The sequence below is a fragment of the Musa acuminata genome, chromosome BXJ1-1 (genome assembly GCF_036884655.1).
Source record: "Musa acuminata AAA Group cultivar baxijiao chromosome BXJ1-1, Cavendish_Baxijiao_AAA, whole genome shotgun sequence".
Classification (NCBI taxonomy): Eukaryota; Viridiplantae; Streptophyta; class Magnoliopsida; order Zingiberales; family Musaceae; genus Musa; species Musa acuminata.
This window is the reverse complement of record NC_088327.1, coordinates 2474832-2496611: the sequence shown is the minus strand read 5'-3', so window position 1 is coordinate 2496611 and position 21780 is coordinate 2474832. Positions and strand designations below refer to the sequence as shown.

General features: G+C 44.7%; 3 protein-coding genes across 3 annotated transcripts; 2 read left to right on the top strand and 1 right to left on the bottom strand.

Annotated features, from left to right (window-relative positions):
- The first annotated feature begins 1923 nt into the window (after positions 1–1923).
- Positions 1924–4782, top strand: LOC135602585 (arginine decarboxylase-like). The gene is made up of 2 exons (XM_065094273.1): positions 1924–4534; positions 4635–4782. Exon 1 carries the CDS (start codon positions 2347–2349, stop codon positions 4513–4515), a length of 2169 nt encoding a protein of 722 aa, XP_064950345.1. The 5' UTR covers positions 1924–2346; the 3' UTR covers positions 4516–4534; positions 4635–4782.
- Positions 4783–8597: 3815 nt separating this feature from the next.
- Positions 8598–10397, top strand: LOC135602738 (aldehyde oxidase GLOX-like). Its single transcript, XM_065094286.1, has one exon. The coding sequence runs from the start codon at positions 8660–8662 to the stop codon at positions 10286–10288; it is 1629 nt and encodes a 542-aa protein (XP_064950358.1). The 5' UTR covers positions 8598–8659; the 3' UTR covers positions 10289–10397.
- A 2748-nt stretch (positions 10398–13145) lies between these two features.
- Positions 13146–20363, bottom strand: LOC135602431 (bZIP transcription factor 29-like). The gene is made up of 4 exons (XM_065094260.1): positions 19039–20363; positions 18819–18951; positions 18629–18713; positions 13146–13673 (listed from the first exon to the last, which is right to left on the bottom strand). The coding sequence occupies exons 1-4, from the start codon at positions 20091–20093 to the stop codon at positions 13426–13428; spliced, it is 1521 nt and encodes a 506-aa protein (XP_064950332.1). The 5' UTR covers positions 20094–20363; the 3' UTR covers positions 13146–13425.
- Positions 20364–21780: the final 1417 nt, after the last annotated feature.

The following is a 21780-nucleotide window of genomic DNA, read 5'->3' as shown; positions in this document are numbered from 1 at the left end:
CCATTTATCTTCATTCCTTCTTCTTCGCTAGAAATGTGCCTCATCATAAAGTTAGAATCAATATAAAGAATAAAGATGGGTGACCGACCAACCCTAGCCGAACTACGAGATACCCTCTACTTCCAATCAAATGCTTAGTTCCTAACCAAAAGGAAATTGTTCATAGATTGTGTTGGAATGGTACAAGTTTTCTTTTGTATAAAATATATTCTAACTTTATTCCTTTAATATTTTATTAAAAGTATCAAAGTAAAGCATAAATATGATGATCAAACTTAGCTCGATCGGCTTCCGATAAAAGAATCAAAATATCAAATCCTTATTATAAGCCCACTTAATGAGCTTCGGAAAACAAGGATGGAAAGTATCATGAATCCAAATATAAGTATTTAAATAGCTTGTACTTGTAGCTTTATACTCCGTTGATAAGGTCATTTAGTTTCACATTGGTTGATGAGTATAGGAATCAAGGGTTCATAAGTTCGTTGGATCTTCCTTACTCTCAGAGGTGTTTTTGGAGCTCACGAGCTCCGAAAGGGCAAAACTCTTTGGTGCTCAATCCAAATCGCTCAAAGTGAACAATTCCTCGCACACCTACATGCTGCACCAAAGGTTTATGATGTGCATGCCTTACTCTTAAAAACAGTGATGCCTTACACCAAAAGACTTGCTCTTGTCCTTCTGGTTTATGGTGTGTTGTCCTTTGGCGTCGAAGAAGAGCCCAACGATGGATAGGCGACCAGAACAAGGAAGCATCTGCATTCGGCCGCCGCTTGTCCATCCTCTTCACATGCATATATGCCTCTTTTCCTCCGGAGAGAGAGAGAGAGAGAGAGAAAGAGAGAGGTGTATCAGTCGGCGAGACGGTGAAAACACGTTCAGTGCTCAGCATCAAACTACGAAGGTAGACTCGATCCCGTCTTGTCTCAAGAGGAAAAGAAGGAATAGTAGATCCTCTTCTTGTCTCAAGATGGGCGAGAGATCAAAGATCCTTCACTCAGTAGCATGCTGGGCTATCATCTTCAGATGCAGCAGGAACAAGTAACACGAGTAAACTCACCTCTCACCGCAACAGGAATAGAATAAGAGAGAGAGAGAATTCCTTCGTCCGACATATCACGCTCTCTTTCGGCTCTTCACATGCAGCAGGAAGAAGCTGCAAGACATAGACACTCTTCTCCTCTCCAAAGGAAAAGAACACGAGAGAGGAAGCAGCTTCTGGTGCAGGCTCCTCGCTAAAAAATTGAATAGGTCATGCATGCTATGGAGAGTACATGTGACTCCATGTAACCTTGTTGTGGGGGTTCCACATGTCATGCATGTGGGACTGTCTCGTCACTTTGACTAATCGTTGACTCAAGGAAATGCATTCTTGAAATTATTCTTATTAGGATCATTAAAATCAAATTAATAGTAAATTTTTGATGGTATGGATCTCCTATGATTTTGATCATACGCCGCACAATTAATTGAGGAGGAGGGTAAGGGTACCGTCCTCCACCACGAGAGAATGGGTGCCGTTGTTTTGTGACGTCGATCTTCGGATTGTGATGACATGGCGACATCAGGGCCGTCGAAGACTGCGTTTGTCTTACTCCCTGCTCGTCTCCGTCACGCTTTGCGGCGACGCCCACAACACACCGCGATATTTTCACAAGACGAACCCAGAAGGTCCCCCCTGGCCGGGCCCACCTCGCACGGACACGCGGCAACTCGACGCGGTCAGGCCCGAATCCGAGCCTGAGCGATATATCCCCCCGAGAAATTTGGATCAGGAAGCGTGCGTTACATCGGTCCTCGAGATTCCTCCACGTCACCACCGTTTCCTTTAGGCCACGATACAAAACGGAGACGGACTAAACCGGTATATTTCTCCGCCCGCCTATATAAACCCTTCTCGCATCGCCTTCAACCCTCGCCCCCCTTCCCCCTCCTATCTTTCTCTCTCTCCTGTTTGTATCGTCCCCCTCTTTCCCGCTAGGGTTCCGTCCCTCCTTCCCGCCCCCACCTTACCTCTTTGGCCTCCTCTTTGCCTCCCTTGATCCGTGGTTGCGGACGGATCGGCGGTGAGTGGTGCTGTGGATCTCTGCCTTGCTCCGACGCCTGCGTGCCCTTCGATCTTTGATCGGTTTCTTCTCCTCCGCCGTCTTCTGAAGGGCCGGCGTGGGGATTCCGGGATCGTCTGAGGGTGCGCTAGGTTTCTTAGTCTCCGTACCCGATCCTTCTTGCTTCGTTTGGGGGGGTGGCCGGGGCTCCGGCCTCGGCGGCTTGCAAAGCCCCCATCCTGACATAGAGATCTGAGGAAGTAGGGCTTTCCCCTTTGTTTGTGGCCGCGACCGGGGAGAGATGCCGGCCCTGGCGTGCGTAGAAGCCGCAGCGCCACATCCTGGCTACGGCTTCGAGTGGGACGGCGCTCTTCCAGCGCCGGGAGCGTACCCCCGCGGTGCTTCGACGACGGAGGGCGGTGGCGATCTGACCGCTGCAGAGTACCCCTCCCCCTGGTCTGCCGACCTTTCCGCCGCACTCTACCGTATTGACGGATGGGGCGCGCCTTATTTCTGTGTCAACGCCGCCGGCGACATCGCCGTCCGCTCCTACGGTGCCGCCACCGTCTCCCACCAGGAGATAGACCTGATGAAGGTGGTGAAGAAGGCATCCGACCCCAAGGCCGCTGGCGGGCTCGGCCTCCGCCTCCCGCTGCTCGTTCGCTTTCCCGACATCCTGAAGCACCGTCTGGAGTCCCTGCATGCCGCCTTTGACTTTGCTATCCGGTCCAACAGCTATGGTGCCTGCTACCAGGGCGTCTATCCAGTCAAGTGCAACCAGGATCGGTATATCGTGGAGGACATCATGGAGTTTGGTTTGCCGTTCGACTTCGGCCTCGAGGCCGGATCGAAAGCCGAGCTCCTCCTTGCCATGAGCTGCCTTACGAGGGCGAGCCGGAAGGCATTGCTTATCTGCAATGGGTTCAAGGACGAAGAGTACATTGCTCTCGCCGTCGTAGCCCGGAGAATGGATATGAACACGGTGATTGTTCTGGAGCAGGCGGAGGAGCTCGACACGGTGGTCGAGACCAGTCAGAGGCTCGGCATCCGGCCAGTGATTGGTCTTCGGGCCAAGCTTCGCACCAAACATTCTGGTCATTTCGGGGCCACCTCCGGCGAGAAGGGCAAGTTCGGGCTGACCACCGCGCAGATTCTATCTGTTGCTCAGAAGCTCCAGCGCCTCCAGATGCTCGATTGTCTCCAGCTTCTGCATTTTCATATTGGCTCTCAGATTCCATCCACGGCGCTGCTCTCCGATGGGGTTGGCGAGGCTGCTCAAATCTATTGCGAGCTCGCGAGGCTAGGAGCCGCGATGCGCGTCATCGACGTCGGCGGTGGGCTCGGCATTGATTACGATGGCTCTCGATCTGGTGGATCGGACATGTCGGTTGGCTACGGCCTCCATGACTATGCCAGCGCTGTAGTTCGGGCGGTGATGTTCGCCTGTGACAGGAAGCATGTGCGCCACCCGGTCATTTGCAGCGAGAGCGGTCGGGCTCTCGTGTCTCACCACTCGGTGCTTATCTTTGAAGCGGTGTCATCCACTACAACCAAGGCCGAGCCACTGTCGTCCATCGGCCCCAACTTTGCGTCCCTTCTGGAGGAGCTTGCGGATGATGCTCGTTCTGATTACCAAAACTTGAGGGCGGCTGCCTACCGCGGCGAGTACGAGACCTGTGCTCTGTATGCTGATCAGTTGAAGCGGACGTCCATCGACCATTTTAAGGACGGCATGCTTGGCCTCGAGCATCTGGCGGCTGTTGATGGTCTCTGCGATCTGGTTGCGCAGGAGCTGGGGGTTGCTGATCCGGTGAAGACGTACCATGTCAACCTCTCAATTTTCACCTCGATGCCTGATTTCTGGGCTATTGGACAGCTCTTCCCTATAATCCCAATCCATCATCTCGACCAGCGGCCAGGAGTCAAGGGGATTCTATCTGACCTGACATGCGACAGCGACGGGAAGGTCGACCGGTTCATCGGCGGGCAGTCGAGCCTCCCATTGCACGAGCTCGGGAGAGGAGGTGTCGGGAGTGGCGGATACTACCTGGGGATGTTTCTTGGCGGGGCTTACCAGGAGGCGCTCGGGGGGCTGCATAACCTGTTCGGGGGGCCGAGCGTTGTGCGGGTGTCGCACAGCGAGGGGCCACACGGCTTCGCGGTGACGCTGGCGGCGCCTGGCCCCTCGTGCGCGAACGTCCTGCGAGCGATGCAGCATGAGCCGGAAGTGATGTTCGAGTCGCTCAAGCACCGCGCGGAGGAGTGCTCGGCCGGGGACGCCGTGTCGTGCGCCCTCGCCCGCGCCTTTGACTCCATGCCGTACTTGGTCCGCTCCCGCGCCGACCCTGTCTGCGCTAGCGACGGGGATCGTACGGATGGGATGGGCGGCGACTCGGAAGGATGCGGCTGCTGCGTGTGCGGCGAGGAGGAAGGCGAGGAGTGGACGTTCATGCGGTGCTTGAGCGTGTGAAGGGGGCTTGGCGGACAAGGTAACGTCTACTACATGCTGCTGCCGTTCTATTCTATGCTTTTCTTTCCTTTATATCGTACTCGTCAGTGCATTAGATTCCAATATCAGCTACGATTTAGGTGATGGTGATGTCCTCTGCCCTCTCGAGAGTAGAGAAGGCGGGGGCGCATCCTCGTTTTATTGTTGCTGCTGCTGCTGCTACTTTTTTATTCGATCAAAATTAAGAGGTGCCTGACTTGTATTAGGTATGAGCATCTAGCTTTCTGCTGTTTCTGCTTTCCGCAGCCCTGTTAGACTTGGTTTTGTTTTGGTGGGGGACACTGTTGGTTTTATTCGAGCCATTCTATGGATTTGAAGGACCCAACTCTCCATAATTTGTCATCATTACGTAAACTGGGGTAGGATATAATCGATCAAATTTAAATTCAAAATGAAAAGATATTTGAGATAATTAACTAGAGTACACTTTTTTTTTGGTCCAACTAAGAAGAAGATATAATTAAAGATAGCACAGCGAGTACAAGGTTCCCTAACAGCATCAGCGAGTACAAGTGGTTTGAGAGGTTATTGGTGTGGTTGACCATCAAATTGATAACCATGTTAGATTCTCTATAAGCATGCTTTACTCTGACACCATAAAAAGAAAAAAACTGTTCTTCAAGGCTCTTCACAGTACTCCGCGGACTGCTTTACCATAGACCTACTGTAGCAATAGAACCAGTAGCATCTCGAATTAACATAGCTATCAATGTTTAGTTTAAACCATTTAGCTTTAGGTTTTGTCCACATAACACTATTGAATGTTGCCTCATTTCTAGCCTACCATAGTAGCCATACAACCTCTAAGGATCATTGGATGTTCAAACTATAGTCAACTTGTGCCAGTAACTGGCAGCTTCGATTGGTGTACGTAGTGGGAAGAATGTAAAACAATAGGCTGAAAACACACCAAATTAGACTGTCATGTGATGCTCGACCAAGCCCGATGGACCACCTCACAAAATAATGGCCTAGAGCAGGAAAATGAACACTTGGTTGGGCCAGGCTTGGGTGAAGAAGAAGCTTATCAGTTCCGTGCAGCTGATAACAAAGCAAGCCCAACCGGCCTTATGAAGATATAGAGCAATTCATGTGCGGTATGTATGTCCACTTATTACTTAAGCAGTATTACCGAAAGAAAGAGTAAACAGGCCTCTGTTCACAATCTGCCATAATGCTGGTACGTAAACAAATAAATTTAGCCAGTACTGACAATGGTATTAAATGGCCTATCATCACACCATTAAAATCAGTGGTCCAAAGGAGAGCAATGCTTTGTCGGAAGTTAGAATGTAGTTAGCATGTAAGGGATGCTACAATGTTGAGAAACACAATGGGTCTTCTCTTTCGTTCAGTGATCAATATTTTCATCTCAGGGAGTCACACAAGTTCTTGCTGCTTAGCTCAGCCGGTAGATGGGAACCCCCCCTTCTTAAATCGATTAGCATCATTTAGTTGACAACATCGATCACCACAGTGTGTGGTTTACTGAAACTTCCACTTCATCAAACTGTTCTACCATTTAGGGTCCCCATAAGAAAGAACAGTGGAGCAGTTGCATGCACCGTCATTTGGAGTCATGACAGTGATTCGACATGGTCCCGGTGATAACAATGCCAGACAAAGCTCTCTACGCTCTGCATCTCACATCTATGATCTGTTGGACAGTAGCGTTGCCCCCCCCAGAATAATTAGCACATGGCTACAGACTTAACAGGAGCTTTGGATGGCGGCTTGACGGATATAAACAGATCCATTAATTGTTAGAGGAATCGATGAAAAGGAAAGAGAGGTTAATGTCACATGGCTTGGAAGATGGGAGTACAATAATTCAGTGCAATATGTTCAAAACAGGTAGGTAGGTGACGTGAATGGAGGATTGATATGTGCAAGTCTTTATGTGGAAGAAAGGTAATGATACTGATAGTCATAGGCATCTATCTTTAATCAACAGGGAATAATCTTTAACCATATGAATCTTTATAATAGTTATTCCACTGATTGAACAGAGTGTGTGTTTATTTATTTATTTTGCGGCAGAAATAATAAATCAGTGACGTTTTCTTTGGTGATTTTTCTATTTGAGAAAGTCCTCATCAGATTATAATCAATCAAGAACAATAATAATATGATAATTTTATCTTTAAATGCTAATATGACATTTAATTCAAGTTGCTTTAGCAACGTAATCAAACATAAATAAATATGTATTTTTTTTTTATTGCCGAGCCAGCATCTTATTTCATTTTAATTACAGGTTAGAGCATTAAATAAGAAAAATCATAACTTATATGTTTACTTTTTAGAATTATGAAAATGCCTTTATCTTTAATGCCCCTTGGGTTGCTCCTTCGCTCAGACACAAGTGATGGTTTCGATTGGCTAGAAAACTTATAAATCAGTCCCTTTTTATATTTTTATACACAACACAATTTCATTGTTTTCTTATCTCTCTTTCAAGCTACATATCTTTGTTTGAATTTGTATATTCTTCTTGTGTTGGAGCATCCTCTTGGTTAGTTTCCTCACAAACACCAACATGAGACGAGAGATTATGCTTAGGATAGTGATCATGTGTGATTTTTTTTAATATTTGTAAGTTATATTTTATTTTATAACATTTTTGCCTATTTTTGTTAGAAGGAATAATAATGTTTAACCTTTAGTTACAATACAAAAATAGGTAAAATGATATAAAATGAAATAGAAGTTAGAAAAGAGAGGCAAGAGATGCTTAATTTAGGAGTATGATCATTGTCAAGGAGTATAAATTGTTTAACCTCGATGAGTATGATCATTGTCCTAAGTATATTCTCTCCGTCTCATTGGTGATATTTGTGAAGGAAAATCGCTCGAGATATAATCGGGATATATATTCTTCCATAGGCATATTACGGAAAATTAGGATACTTAATTTAGGAGTTGTAGCTGAAAAGAGAGACAAGAGAAAAAGAAAAAAAAACACAATTGAGTTGTTTATTTTGTCATTAAAAAAAAGAGGGTTACGGTAAACTTATATAATTTATGGTTTCCCATTTAATGCTTTAACAATCTCCAATAAACTTATAATGAAATAAAGATGATTCTATGTGTACTTTAAACCTGAAGAACTCGATGGAATAGGTTTTGCTATGGTGGCTTGAACAGTTATATCTGCAGTAGAAAATTACCTCCACTTGTTTATTCTTCTCTGATAAATCTCTCCAGGAGAGATGGAGTACCTCTTTGTAGGTTTCCGTCGAACGGCGTATCTAAGAAATCTATAAGCATATATGATTTGTGTTGAGCACAAACAGATCTTAATCATCGTCCTTAATCTAGTTTGGCAACGTTAGCTAGCCTTCTTCTATATAAAGTTCTCAACTTGTTTGGTTTAAGCTTCAGTTGAATCAAGCTTGATTGGGCTCTAACAGTTATGTAGAAGACCACAAAGTTGACTCGTCATTACATTGACCTTTACCGTGTATGACACGACGTATGAACCATCAAATTAAGTGAAATAAAAGACTCGAGCTACGTACGTACATTATTAGGTTTGGTGTCAAAACTCCTCTTCTCTTATCTTAATGCTGCGTGCTGAGAAGTCAATGCATTCACATGCTGTACGAAGCACTTTTCTTTATCGTGAAATGGGGGACCCAAATGTCCGAATTTTGTCTTAGCTTCAAACAATCGTTATCATTCATGCTTTGTAGCCAAAATTCCATCTCGTATGGAACCCAGATTTCACTGCAGTAGCTACAGAATCAATCTAGTCGACCTTTTCCTTTTAGCCAATCAATCTCATCTTGTTCGATCGATCGATCGGCATTGCCTGGTAGAAACTGGCTAATCCAGGCGGGACCATGTCTTTCCTTCCTCTCTTGTCCACCCTATCTATGCACTTTCCCCATCCTAATGAATTCCCTGCACCACCACAATCTTCATTGTTTTTACGACCAGTACGTGAACTCAACAACGTGTATGCCGTGCTCTCATCTCATGCAAATTCTAAGTTCGTGCATGTATGCATCTCATTCCCCTTTTAAAACGGTAAGCGGGGAGGTAGCAAGACGGACCAGAGAGCAGTGAGCTGCTGGCTCGCACTTGCTTTGCTGTTGTAGACATGAATCGCTCGGTTGCATGTCCTTTCCTCCTCTTCTTCCTCTGCCTTGCTACCGCGTCCGGAGGAGGGCGATGGGAGCTTCTCCAACCCAGCATCGGCGTGTCGGCGATGCACATGCAGCTCTTGTCCAACGACCGCGTCATCGTCTTCGACCGCACCGACTTTGGCCCCTCCAACCTCTCCCTCCCCGGCGGCCGCTGCCGGAACGACCCCCGCGACTGGACCCTCACCGTCGACTGCACCGCCCACGCCGCCGAGTACGACGTGCCCTCCAACGCCGTCCGCCCGCTCACCGTCCTCACCGACCCCTGGTGCTCCTCCGGCACCGTCTCCCCCGACGGCCGCTTGATCCAGACCGGCGGCGCGAACGATGGCGAGCGCGCCGTCCGATACCTTGACCCCTGCCACGACCGCCTGTGCGACTGGGAGGAGGACGCGGCGGGCCTCGCGGCGCCGCGGTGGTACGCCACCAACCACGTCCTCCCCGACGGCCGCGCCGTCGTGGTCGGTGGCCGGTCGCAGCACAACTACGAGTTCGTTCCCAAGCTCGGCGCGGCCGACGCAGGCGCCGTCAGCCTGCCTTTCCTCCGAGAGACGCGCGACGCCGAGTACAACAACCTCTACCCCTTCGTCTACCTCAACGTCGACGGCAATCTCTTCGTCTTCGCCAACAACCGCGCCATCCTGCTCGACTACAAAACCAACAGCATCGTGAGGACGTACCCCACCGTGCCCGACGGCCACCCTCGCAACTACCCAAGCACCGGATCCTCCGTCCTCCTCCCGCTTCAGCCATCGGGCTCTGAAGCGGAGGTGCTGATCTGCGGTGGAGCACCCGAGGGCTCGTTCACGAAAGCCTCGACGCAGAAGGTGTTCGTGGGGGCTCTGAACACGTGCTTAAGGATCCGCATCAACGATCCCTCGCCGTCGTGGTCCGTGGAGACGATGCCGACGCCGAGGGTCATGGGCGACATGATCCTGCTCCCCAGCGGCGACGAGGTACTCATCATCAACGGCGCAGCGGCTGGGAGCTCGGGATGGGAACTCGGACGGGAGCCAGTCTTAACGCCGGTCAGCTACCGTCACGGCAGCCCGGCCGGCAGCCGCTTCGACGTGAAAACCCCGGCCACCATCCCCCGAATGTACCACTCCACCGCCATCCTGCTGCGCGATGGCCGGGTGCTCGTCGGCGGGAGCAACCCTCACGCATTCTACAACTTCACCGGGGTCGACTTCCCGACGGACCTCAGCCTGGAGGCCTACTCACCGGCCTACCTGGAAGCAGCGAACTCCAACGCGCGACCCACGGTCACCTGGGCCGGTACTCCGGTGGAGTTGAACTACGGGAAGCCGTTCAGCCTGCGGTTCTCGGTGGCGGCCATGAGCGAGAAGGGCGTCCTGGTGACGATGGTGGCGCCGTCGTTCGCGACGCACTCCTTCTCCATGAACCAGAGGTTGCTGATCCTGGAGAGCGAACTGGCCGCGGCGGCCGACGCGGAGTCGTCACTGTACGTGGTGGACGCGATGGCGCCAAGCTCAACTTTCATGGCGCCGCCAGGCTATTATATGGTGTTCGTCGTCAACGGAGGGATCCCAAGCGAGGGAGTTTGGGTCCACATCCAACACTAGAAGGAAGCCATAGTGGTGGAACGTCTGAAGGTGCGACGTCTGTTACTGTGACATGAGTCGTCTTGTAGCCACCGACACTTGCGGATGGAATGCAGCGTCCGCTTGACGACGCCGGTGTTCTGGGCCGAGTTCTTCGTTGGACTCGGACAGGTTTCATCTTTTGGTCGCATTGGGGACAGGATCCCCCGAAACAGTGCCTAAAGATTCGTGCGTCGTGGTTGATCCGTCTGCTGGGGCCTACAGGGAAAGTTGCATGCACACGGGGGCCCCACAAAAATGCCTAAGCAACGATTGGACAGATTGATCCAGTATATTCCTCGGGTCGGGTCCTCCCGAAGGCACCCCCGCGAGGCCGACCCGCTTCGGCTACCACCGTGGGGACCCACGCCCTTCGTTCGTGGACCACAGGAAATGCAACCTGGAAATCTAATTGTTAGTGTAAATACTTTTAAGTTGTGGCCTTAGGGTCGACGCGACTCGGTTCAGGGGTCCGGATGTCGGGGATCTCGGGCGGCGTCCTTCGGGGGCTCCCGGTGGCCGGTTACGGTGGTCCGATCGGGACGTCGCGTCGTAGGGAGAGCTTCGCCGTAGCGCCGGGAAGAGGCGACCCCGTCTCGCACCTGCACACAGGTCAGGTCGGGAGCTCGGCTCGACCCCTCTGACGATCAAGTCAGCGATGTGGATGAGGGTTTTGGGAGAGGAAGTGCCTCTGTGTGTTGTGTCTGTGTTCGTCCGCCTCCCCAGTTCGTTTAGAACTCTAGGATATTTATAGATGAGTTTAATGTTACCTGATGTGGCTGCCTGCACGAGGCAGGCTGATAGCGTCTGACATGGGGTTGGTGTGGCGTGAAGAACCAAGCCTGAGTTAGGCGTTAATGTGCCTCGGCCAGAGTTCCGGTTCGGTTGACCGAGTGCAGTTGCACCGATCGAGGCATAAGGCGTCGGCTGACGTCAGCCAAGTCTTATCGTAATTACTATCCATATCACTAATGATGGATTTAAAGAAAACATATGTACATCTTAGACGATACTAAGGAATATCTCTATATATTTCAATTATACATTTGAGTAGAGTTAAGAGAAATCAAAGGACCTGAATGAATAATTAAAATTTATATTAATATATTAATATCAGAAGGAGGGTTTATGTGTTAAGAGAATTATATTAAAATTTGTTATGAATATTCCATGTTAAACCCAAGATTTAAGGTCGAGTTAGGAAACTCTCTTTTTTTTTTTTTTCGATCCTTTGATCTTGTTTTGACATTCAAACATCATCGAATTCGATCATCTTTGGACACCAAACTTTCGATAAATAGAGTTTGGACTCAAAGGTCGATCCCTTCACATATCATATTAGACATTCAAAATCTAACTTAACAAGCTATGTTATACGAGAATTAGGCTAGAACTTCGTGCAATGGTTAGGAATACCCTACGCTATTGATGCGAAGCTCCACATACATGTTAGAATTAAAAAATAATTTTTTATTATCCCCAAATTTTTTATCATGATTTGAGGATAACCAAATCATTATATAACTGATCAAAATGCTTAAGTTGAAATTAATAATAGATCCTTATAAGTCAATCTTAATCTTATGCGATGTACAAAGATTTGACATGACTCTAATGGGCTAACTAACTTATCAACTTCGTTTCGTTTGGTCGAAACAATTGATCAAAATGATTAAACTGAAATTATTCTTAATAATATACTCATCGGGTCCACGGGGCAAATGGGATGTTACAACCTACCTTAGCTTTTTTGTCCATTCAACTGTTTGCTTGACTCTTAGCTTTTTTTTTTTTTTTTTTTTGTCGATTCAACAAAAACATAGATGGTTGTGATTAGATGTAGAATATTAGGTGTAAGGGTTAATGTATGAATCATCAGATCAAATCAAATCAAATCGGATTTAGAAGTGCAACTAAGAAACTATCAAAGGTCGGATGACTGCAGATGACTATAAAGCATCACTTTTATCTCTAATGAGAACGAATCGAATTATCCTTTTTATCTCATCTTTTATATCCTACAGGATCGAATATAATCATGAAACATCTTTTATCTCTCATATAGCTGAATCTGTTGATGATAAAGCATCTTTTATCTCTAACATGATTCAATCATTCTTAACTCATTCCAATTAATTATACGACAAAACATGTGTCAAAACATAATCATAGATAAATGTTAAGGAGATATAACTTACAAACTCATCGACACCTATGTAGACATTCCATCACCTTAACATGTCAACTCGGTATGACAGAGTTAATTGCAACTCTCGATCATTCGACCGATCCTTTATATCCGAGTACCTTCTAAAAATCTCAAGTAATAATTCTCTTCATAGATTAATTATTCACTTATTCTTGACGACTATTAAAGTTATATATAATGATCCTATATATATATATATGCTATAGATTATCCAACTCTTTGAATCTTATATTTCTTTTATTATTTTCGCGACTCTAACTTAAGGATCGAAAAGAATTTTCTCGGTCACCCCTAACTTAAATTTTGTTGAACACAGATATTTTTTAATGCCAAGTTTATAATAGGCTCAAATTCGACTGTAACTTATGCATCAAAAGAAATTTACTATGTTGATAACAAACTCAAATTCGAATGAAGGTCGGTGCAGTCAAAACCTGTTCAAATGACACTATGTAGTCAACTACTTTTTGAATCACATAACACTTGATTCAATCAGCTTTGCATCAAAAACAAGAAAAAGGTTTATGGAGAAAGCAAAAAATCAAATACCTAACAATTGTGATATATATAAACAGTCCCAACCACTACAATTTTCTTGAAAGAGAAGATAAATATCATGTGAACAGGTCATAAGATAACAGACACTGTTTTTCTATATATATTTTGTTCTACAACATAACATATCATTTACAAAACACATCGATATTCATCGAAACAATCCACCAGCTCACAATTAAGTTATATTTTTTAGTAGAATATATAGCAACTGTAGTCACATTGTTGTAGAGTCAAATGTAATATATATATATATATATATCAAGTCGCATGATCACATCTCACTTCACGCAGCATCTTAAACGATGGAACACGAAGCAGACCAAAACGGCATGATTTCCTCTTTCGGTGAATGCTAGCATTTGCTTGATTCTAGCTTAGCAGAAACGTCATTCTGTTGTTGCTGTGGTGCTGGCAATTGGAGAGAAGTCTCTGCAGTTTGCTGCTTCTGTTGTTGCTGATGCGGCTGCAACTGATGCAATTGAGACATCCGAGGATTCAGTTGCATCTGCTGATTTATGCTCTTTGAGAGCTGAGCCTCGCTGATCTCTCCAGTAGCGAGTTTTAGACGCTGGACTTCTGCACTCAGTGCCTCATTCAGGGCTGTATCATATGTGATTGTTATAGCAAGCACTAAAATGAACTAGCGAAAGATAAGCAAAGAGAGAAGAGCAGAACTAAGTTGGATCCAAACAGAATAAAACTTTGTAAAGGTCTAAGTGGTCCTCTAAACATTGGAAATCAAACGCAACATAGACCGGAGAACTCATAAGATGTATCAATATAAAACAACTAAAAAATGAAACAAAAAATAATTAGCTACCAATACCACTGTATGTCAGTAACAAATTCATTTACCAAGTGCAGGATCAAATTTTCATTGCATGTAGGTTTATGAAATCCTTGATGAACATAGAAGGAACAACTCATGTTTCAGTAAAAGACACCAGTTCAAAATTAAAACACATTTTAGTAGAAAAGAAGTGACAGACCAATTTGCATGGACTGCCGTACTGCCCAAAATTGTACAAAACAGATTGGTCTGATGGCTGGCTAAGACATGCACCAGCCTGTTTCGGCCCGTACACAGAAAATGTGTTCGACCATTACCAATCAGATTTTGCCCGTACCAAGCTGAGATTCATCGACACCAGCCTCTCCAATTGAAGATATTTAGCATCTGTGTTTTCTTTATCTAAGCATAAAGAATATTGATAAATATTGATTGATTAGGGACTAATTAATTAACTAAGACCTAACTATAGGTATTTAAGAAAAATATATTAGATTGACCATGTATTTGACTTCTTGCATTATTTACGAGCTAATTCTACCATGTTTGATGGATAAAACATGGATAATTGGAGCTTACTAATTCATGCTTAGGTAGATTATGCATGATTTAGACCTAATGAGTGGTAATTAAAAAAATTAAGCATATTGCACCATGTTTCAACTTCATTCTACCATGTATTGCAGCTAATTAGAGGCTTATTATTGCATAATTAAGAAGTATAATCATAATTAACATGAAATTACGATAATTCTCTTAAGTTAAGACCAAAATAGGGGTACTTAGGGGTATTTATGAAATTTTTGGTGGATTAAGAGTTTATTCTTAATTAAAGGTGATTAAAGGCTAACTAGAGCTAATTAGTGTGATTTTCTTACCTTTAGACCCAACTAGGAGCCATTAGGGATAATTTAGGGCTAATCACAGTATGCTTATTGTTGTTTGATTATGATATTTATGATGGATTAAGGCTAATTAGAGCTAGGATCTTCTTCTTTGATTTAAACCAAATAGGCATAACTAAAGGTGACTTATTCTATTAAATATTTTTGTAAGAAAATTACCCCAAACAGCAACCAAGTGATCCAACATAGGGATCCAGCTTAGCAACACGCTAGCCATTTAGAGAACTGCCATCATTGGTTTACAACTATCAGTTAGGGTGATGGAATAGCCTGTTTAAATCAACAAATAGTCAATGGATTTCGAGATGAAATGAAGACAATTCCAATTTCCAAGATGAAATGAATAAGAAAAAAAATCGAGGCATTAATCTATGATTAATGAGGGTCACGACAATGATGTGATCTTCCAGCTCTTGTTCATGCCTCCTTGGAGCATCAGCCATATGTATATGAGGAGGCCATGGGTGGCCCTGACTTTAGTTCGGAACCAACGGTTCCAGTTCCTAACTTTTGGGAACCAGAACTAAACTGCACAAGGCGGGTTCCGGTTCGAATCATTTTCGTTTCCCTTTTTTCACTTTTAATTTGTAATGAAAAATAATTTAAATAAGCAAAAATCATAATTTATTTCTAAGTGTTGATTATAATGCCACTTTGAAAAGTTGATGTATTTCAATACATGTAATGAGTCTAGTGACATAAAAATTGATATAAAATTGATAAAATTACAAAATTGTCAATCACTCTAATGTCAATGTCCCAATTGTTCCTTCGATTGATATGCGAAACAAGTATTTGTTGTCTTCATGGAGACCTCTTGTTTTCGTTTCCTGCCTTGGTCTAATTGTCAATGCATGCTTGAGCCTCAACTAGTTATTTATATGACCATTGGGATGGGCAAACTAATCATTTGCCACTCTAGGCCTCAAATGATCGATCGTTGATCCAATGGGGCTCAAACGAACAGCCCAAATAGCCCCAAACGATCGGTCCACACTCAACAAAACAAAGAAGGATTAATGATGCATATATGAAGGAAAAGAACACATTGGCAAAGTCTTTCCTAAAGATTTCAACTTCCACAAAATTTCAACCCAAGGTCCATAACACGAATTAACAAAGCATTATGTTGTCTATTCAAAGTGCTGGTCCTGCATCCAACCACCTCCAGTGAAGGGGATACACGACATTTATCTCGACGAGGTTGCGGTTATCAAAACATTCAAGAAGTTACGGGACCCATATGGTGTGATATTGATGTATGATAGTTGGTTCAAACCCACCAAAATGAGCATCATTAACGTCCCGATATATTGCAACAAAAAATTTAGCAGGCAAACTATATAGAGTGTTTGATGGACATGGTACTAAAGGAGATTGTTCTGAAGTATGTTGTCCATGTTATGATTCGGAGCAAATTTCAAGAAGAAGGTTAGAGTGCAAATGATGGAGCCTAAAGGAAACTTTTTAGGCACCATGTGTAAACATTGCATGGACTTGATGATGAACGATATTAGTGAACTGACAAGTCATCGATCAGGAAAACAATGTCGAGGGCACAATCCATCACAAAATTCATCTATAACTATCACTAGGTGTTACTAGATATAAAAGTTCACAACAGAGAGATCTGCCGACCAATCATCACTCATTTGCCATGAACCTTATCACTTTAAAGTCCATTCAACAAGAAAAAGGATATTAAAGTCAATGTTCACATTATCAGAATGGGTCGATTCTTGATATTCAAGTTCATTGCATGAAAATGAAAGTGGAAATGTACATCCTCTCTATTAGGTTGTGGGATTTAGTCTCTCAGATTATCATAGCAGTCGAGTCACTTTATGTCGTCCTTCCAAAAGTTGATATGGACAAGAGGCCACAAATTGATACCTGCCACAAATTGGCAGGTCACAATCATAGGCGTCCGCCCAGCGTGCGAAGGGAAAGGGGAAGGCAACAACATCATGTGTCCGCCTAACATTCGAAGGGAAAGGGGAAGGCAGCAACATCACGTCTGTCCGCCGAACATACGAAGGGAAAGGGAAAGGCAGCAACATCATGAGCATCATCTACCCAAGGAGTAATAGTTTCAGCTCAATGATGAGACACTGTCTCCCTTGTATTCCATGCTTTGTGAGGTTCATGGAGTCACTAGCGATGTGAACAAGATTTCATCGGTCACTCATCGGTCGATGTGGTGACAACAACAATCATTCAATTATTCCAATTGCTCAATCTCAAGATTCAAATCACTGAGCTCTAGGAACCACACATGGTCGGAAGGATAGAGGAAAGTAGAAGGCAGTCGCTGACTTTAAATAGATGCAACAGGAGCACAACATATTTGCAACCTTCATATTACAAAGGAACCTTCATATTACTAAGTCAACTGCCTAGTGCAGCAGCACAAAAATAAGATATAGGGGAAAGTATAAATGTTATTGGATTTACATATCGTATCTAGTATTTACATCTCAATTTTATAAAATTGTAAAATCTTCGATGAGTTATTAACAAGCCACAACAACTTAGACTGTGAACCATGTTTGATATCTATAACTAAATATCTAATAAGCACCCTAGTTGAGACTTAGTAACTAAATAAGAACTGAACACGAATAAGAAATTGGATCATATAGCAGCCAACCTATTTGGCTAATGTTCTAAACATAGAAATCTCATCCAACATCATCATATTCCACTAACTTTGGGATCATTCTTCAAGTAAAGTAATTCTAAGGAATTTTCTTGGTCACAAATATATAATCATCCTTAGGGTGACCATCAGATCGATTGCCAGGCTATCACAGAATTTCTGCCTCCTGAAGCTTCCCTTCCCTAATATTGTTTGAGAATGGAAATTAAGACCAAATGCTAGAGTACTATGACATGATTAGTACTACATCAATCCTAGCATCGTAAGAGTTCCACCGTAAAGAATAATAATGAGATAAGTTAAGCTAAAATGAAATTGTGATACAATACTTGTATGGATGGAAGTGTCTTGCCACTGCAGACTAGGTCACAAAGTTCTGGCAAAAACTACAGATCAGTATATTAAATTTTAGTTCTAAATTTTCTTAAATACATAGTTATGTTTTTCTTTTCTTCTTTTAGGGCTTTAGAGAGTTAGGTTCTGGCCTTTTCTTGTAAGTAAAAGATTTTATTGCTTAAACCACAAAGCCTGTATAGACTGTCTGCTATATTGCTATACAACTCATAACCAATAAGACTCAAACCAACTCGTAGATTAGGTGCATCAACCTTGAAGTCAAGTCACTTCCAACACATGCAAATTGAAGTTATTATTTTTCTTTTCAAAGAAGACAACATTTTTGACATAAGTTTTCATTCAAAGGCTTCAATTTTCAAAGATTTTGTCTAGTTGAACATTTTGAGGTGAGTTTGTCCAGCATAATTGAGATTTCAGATGGATATTTATGCAAAATTGCAAGGAACTGCAAATTGAAAGTGAAACATTAATAGTGTACAGTTGTGTTTCCATTTAAGTGCAGCAAACATGTTATAATGCAAAATCATGGGACTACTTTGTAGATGAGACATACAAATTCTTGAATGTAAACATAATTTGACAAATATTGGGTCATAACAACAGATGCACAATATCCACAAATATAACTTGTACACAAGCAACGACAAAAGGGGCATTTAAAAGAATAGCCGTGCTTAGTGAGTGTCTAAAACAAAGCATGAGTCATTCAGTAGGAAACATACCGCATGACACTACCTCAACAACTGCATATCTAGTCAGCGTTCATATTTCATGGGAAAGGCTTTTCAAAATTCTTTTTCTTTAATTTAAAATTAAGTCCAAAAGTTGTTGACAAGAAAATTACCATCTTTCAGCTGTGCTTGTTGCTCCATGGCTTGAAGACGGAATTTTAGTTCATTGTTCTGACTTGCCAGTCCGGCCGAATCCCTCTGCAAACAGGTTTCAGTAAAAGAGAAATAAACAGATGATTGTATTCCCCAACAAGCAACTAACAATAAATGCAGGTAGTCTGAAGAAAGTCCTAGGCAGCAAACCTGTAGCAAGGTCAATTGTGCTGAGAGTGTAGTAGCTTCTGTTTGCAAGATCTGCACCTTATGTTCCAATTCTGTGATATACCGCATCTTGCGCTCCTTAGAACGGGCAGCTGACAGGCGGTTTGCCAAAATCCTTGCATCCAGAGCACAAATGTCAGTAAAAACAAAATCCACATTCACGACTAGTGCTTGAGCTTGGCATTCGAATTAAAAAGAGCACCTTTTGACTTTTTTAGGATCTGCTAATGCCATCTCTGCGAGCTTCTCATCTGCCATAATCTTCTTCATCTCGGCACTGCTAAACTCGCCATTTCCAAACTCCAAGCTGAATGTATTCATCGTTTCATCCATTGAACCACTTCGCGAGAGTTGCCCCATCTGGTTTCCAGGTGAAGCTGGAAATTTGGGAGATTCATCCCCAAAATGGAGCTTGCCCATGAAACTACTATCCATGGAAAGACTCCTGCGGTGCCGTGGAATCATTGCCGTCAAATCCCCCACTGCGCTCCTCTTGTTTCCTTCCTTCCTCTCCCTACCGCAACTGCCATCACCGCCGCTCTCGTTGACGCTGCTCTCCGCCTCGTTCTCGCTGCTGTCGGCCCCGCTCGTCCTCGTGCCGCTCAGCCTGCTGCTCTCCACAACATCCTCCTGCTTCTCCTCCGTCCCTGAGTTCAACGTGTCGAAGCTATCCATGTAGGTGATGATCAGATCGTCCTCGACGCAGCTCGCCTCCGCCTGCTTGGGGGAGGGCGCGGGCCGCTGGTGAAGCGGAGGCTGCGCCGCCGGGGGCGAGGGGAGGGGGAGGCCGAAGGGGATGTCGCTGTTTGAGCGGCGGTGGGCCCGGCGAGGGGGTAAGCCGTCGCGGGGGCCCGGTGTCCGGGCCACAGGCGGCCGGTCGTCGACCATCATGGGGTCGATGAGCAAGGGGAGAGGAGGAGGAGGAGGAGTCAAGTGGGGCAAGGAGTCGAAGGCGAGGGGTTGAGAGAGGGAGCGGGAGTGAAACGGTGGCGCGAAGGCGGCAGCGGGGGTGGAGCTCGGGGAAGGGGGAATCGGCGGAATGCCCGGCCGTTTGGCAGCGGTGGAGGCGTCGGGGCTGAAGCTGGCAGAGAAGTGGCGGAACGGAAGAGCGAAATTTGGGAGATCCAAAGGGCTCGGCAGCCTCGAGGAAAAAGAGGAGCAGGAAGAAGACGGCAACGTTGGGGCAGCGGCGGCCGCGGCAGAGGAGTTGGAGGAGGATTGAAGGCGCTGCATCATGCCGCTGCGGCTATCTTCCATATCTTCCACTCCAGCTTCTATTGCTGCTGTAGGAGGTGTATATATAAAATACAGTAGAAGAACAACAAAACTACGAAGAATTGTGGAATGATGGCGATGGAGAGGATGGCCGGCGGGCCTGCGGGCAGCGGGCGGCAGAGGTGGAGTTGGGCCGAGATGACTTGGGGAGGCGGAAGAGCCGAAGCGAGGTCGGAGGCCGTTCTAATGTCGTCGTTGCTGTTGTCGCTGCCGCAGTCGTGTCGTTTACTTCGTGTGGGAAGCGGACGCCGACAGGGTTTAGCTAGGGAGCCACCACCTTCAACCGCATCCCGTCAACGTGGGCTTTGTCTATACGGCGATCGTAGCTAAAACCCTGTTCGACTCGAGGCAGCAACGCGAAAGTAGAGGAGATGGGGTCCTTCACTTACCCAACCAAAACCTGAAGATCAAGAATGGGTCCCGCAGTAAGTTCCAATCACAGCTCGGGTATTCTGCCACTTCACGTCCGGAAACCCCCGCGAGATGAAATTGCCCATTTACGTCTCATCCCGCGTGCATTTCGGAACCGTAATCTGATTCCGGAGATGAGTCCGTTGACATTAATGGACCGGTCCGGTCAAAATTCTTTCCTGAGAAGCAAACCGTTTAATATCCCGTCGTGGTTCGGTTCGGTTCGGTTCGGTTCGGTTGGGTCCAATTTCGCCGCAGGTTACGGAGTGAGCACATGGTGAGCTGCTGGTTTTGTTCTCGCCTAGCTAATAAAGAGTAAATAGGGGGGGCCGCAAGTCACGGAATGGCAATACAATAAACGGGCAATCAAGCCCGTGATTCCATCCATGCAAGTTGGGGTACATGGTGGATGAGATGGCACATTGATGACCCTTCATCACTGCTCTGATACGGCACAAGATTAGATCAGATTTGATCGTAATCATGTCTTCTTCCATGTCGATTTGTTTCCTTCATAAACATTGGGCGACGTCAGGCGATGGCAATGTCACGGATGGAGGTGTGAGGATCTGTCTTTACATTCGGTCGTTCATGAATCGTATGTGACAAGCTTACAGAAGAAGTCTCGATCACTCGAATGGGAGAAGAATAATACGTGAATTTATGATCTTGGAAATTTATAGTGGTTGGTATAGGATCGGATTGGGCTTTTGGTTGGTAATATCAAGCATTATTTTTGTAATTGATGTCACATGAATACTCGTGTACTATTTCGAGTGATCATGAATGAAATATTTTGTTCGTTGTGAAATTATAAGTTATAATTCAGCGACAACATGTGTTGTTTCTTTGGATATGTGACCCAGGGATCCTAGGAGCTTATGGAGAGTAATCAAAGATCATATAATTAATATTGTATGAAGACATAGATAAAGGATAAAAATTGCTTAAGGAATATATTTAAAAAAATCTTTTATATTAAATATAGCATAAATTTGAAAAATATATTAAATTTTTAATTCTTAAAATCTTCTACATTACTTTCCTTACTTATTTGATCATATAGGTTTTTCGATGATTATGAAGCTATATTAAAGTCAAATTGAATTTCAATGTATTATCATTATCATCGATTGATAAAGATTGACTAAAATAACATATTTATAATTTTTTTGACATATATATATATATATACATGAGATTTTATTAATATGAGATCCAGTCAAGATCAATGTATATAACCTTATCTCTAAGAAAT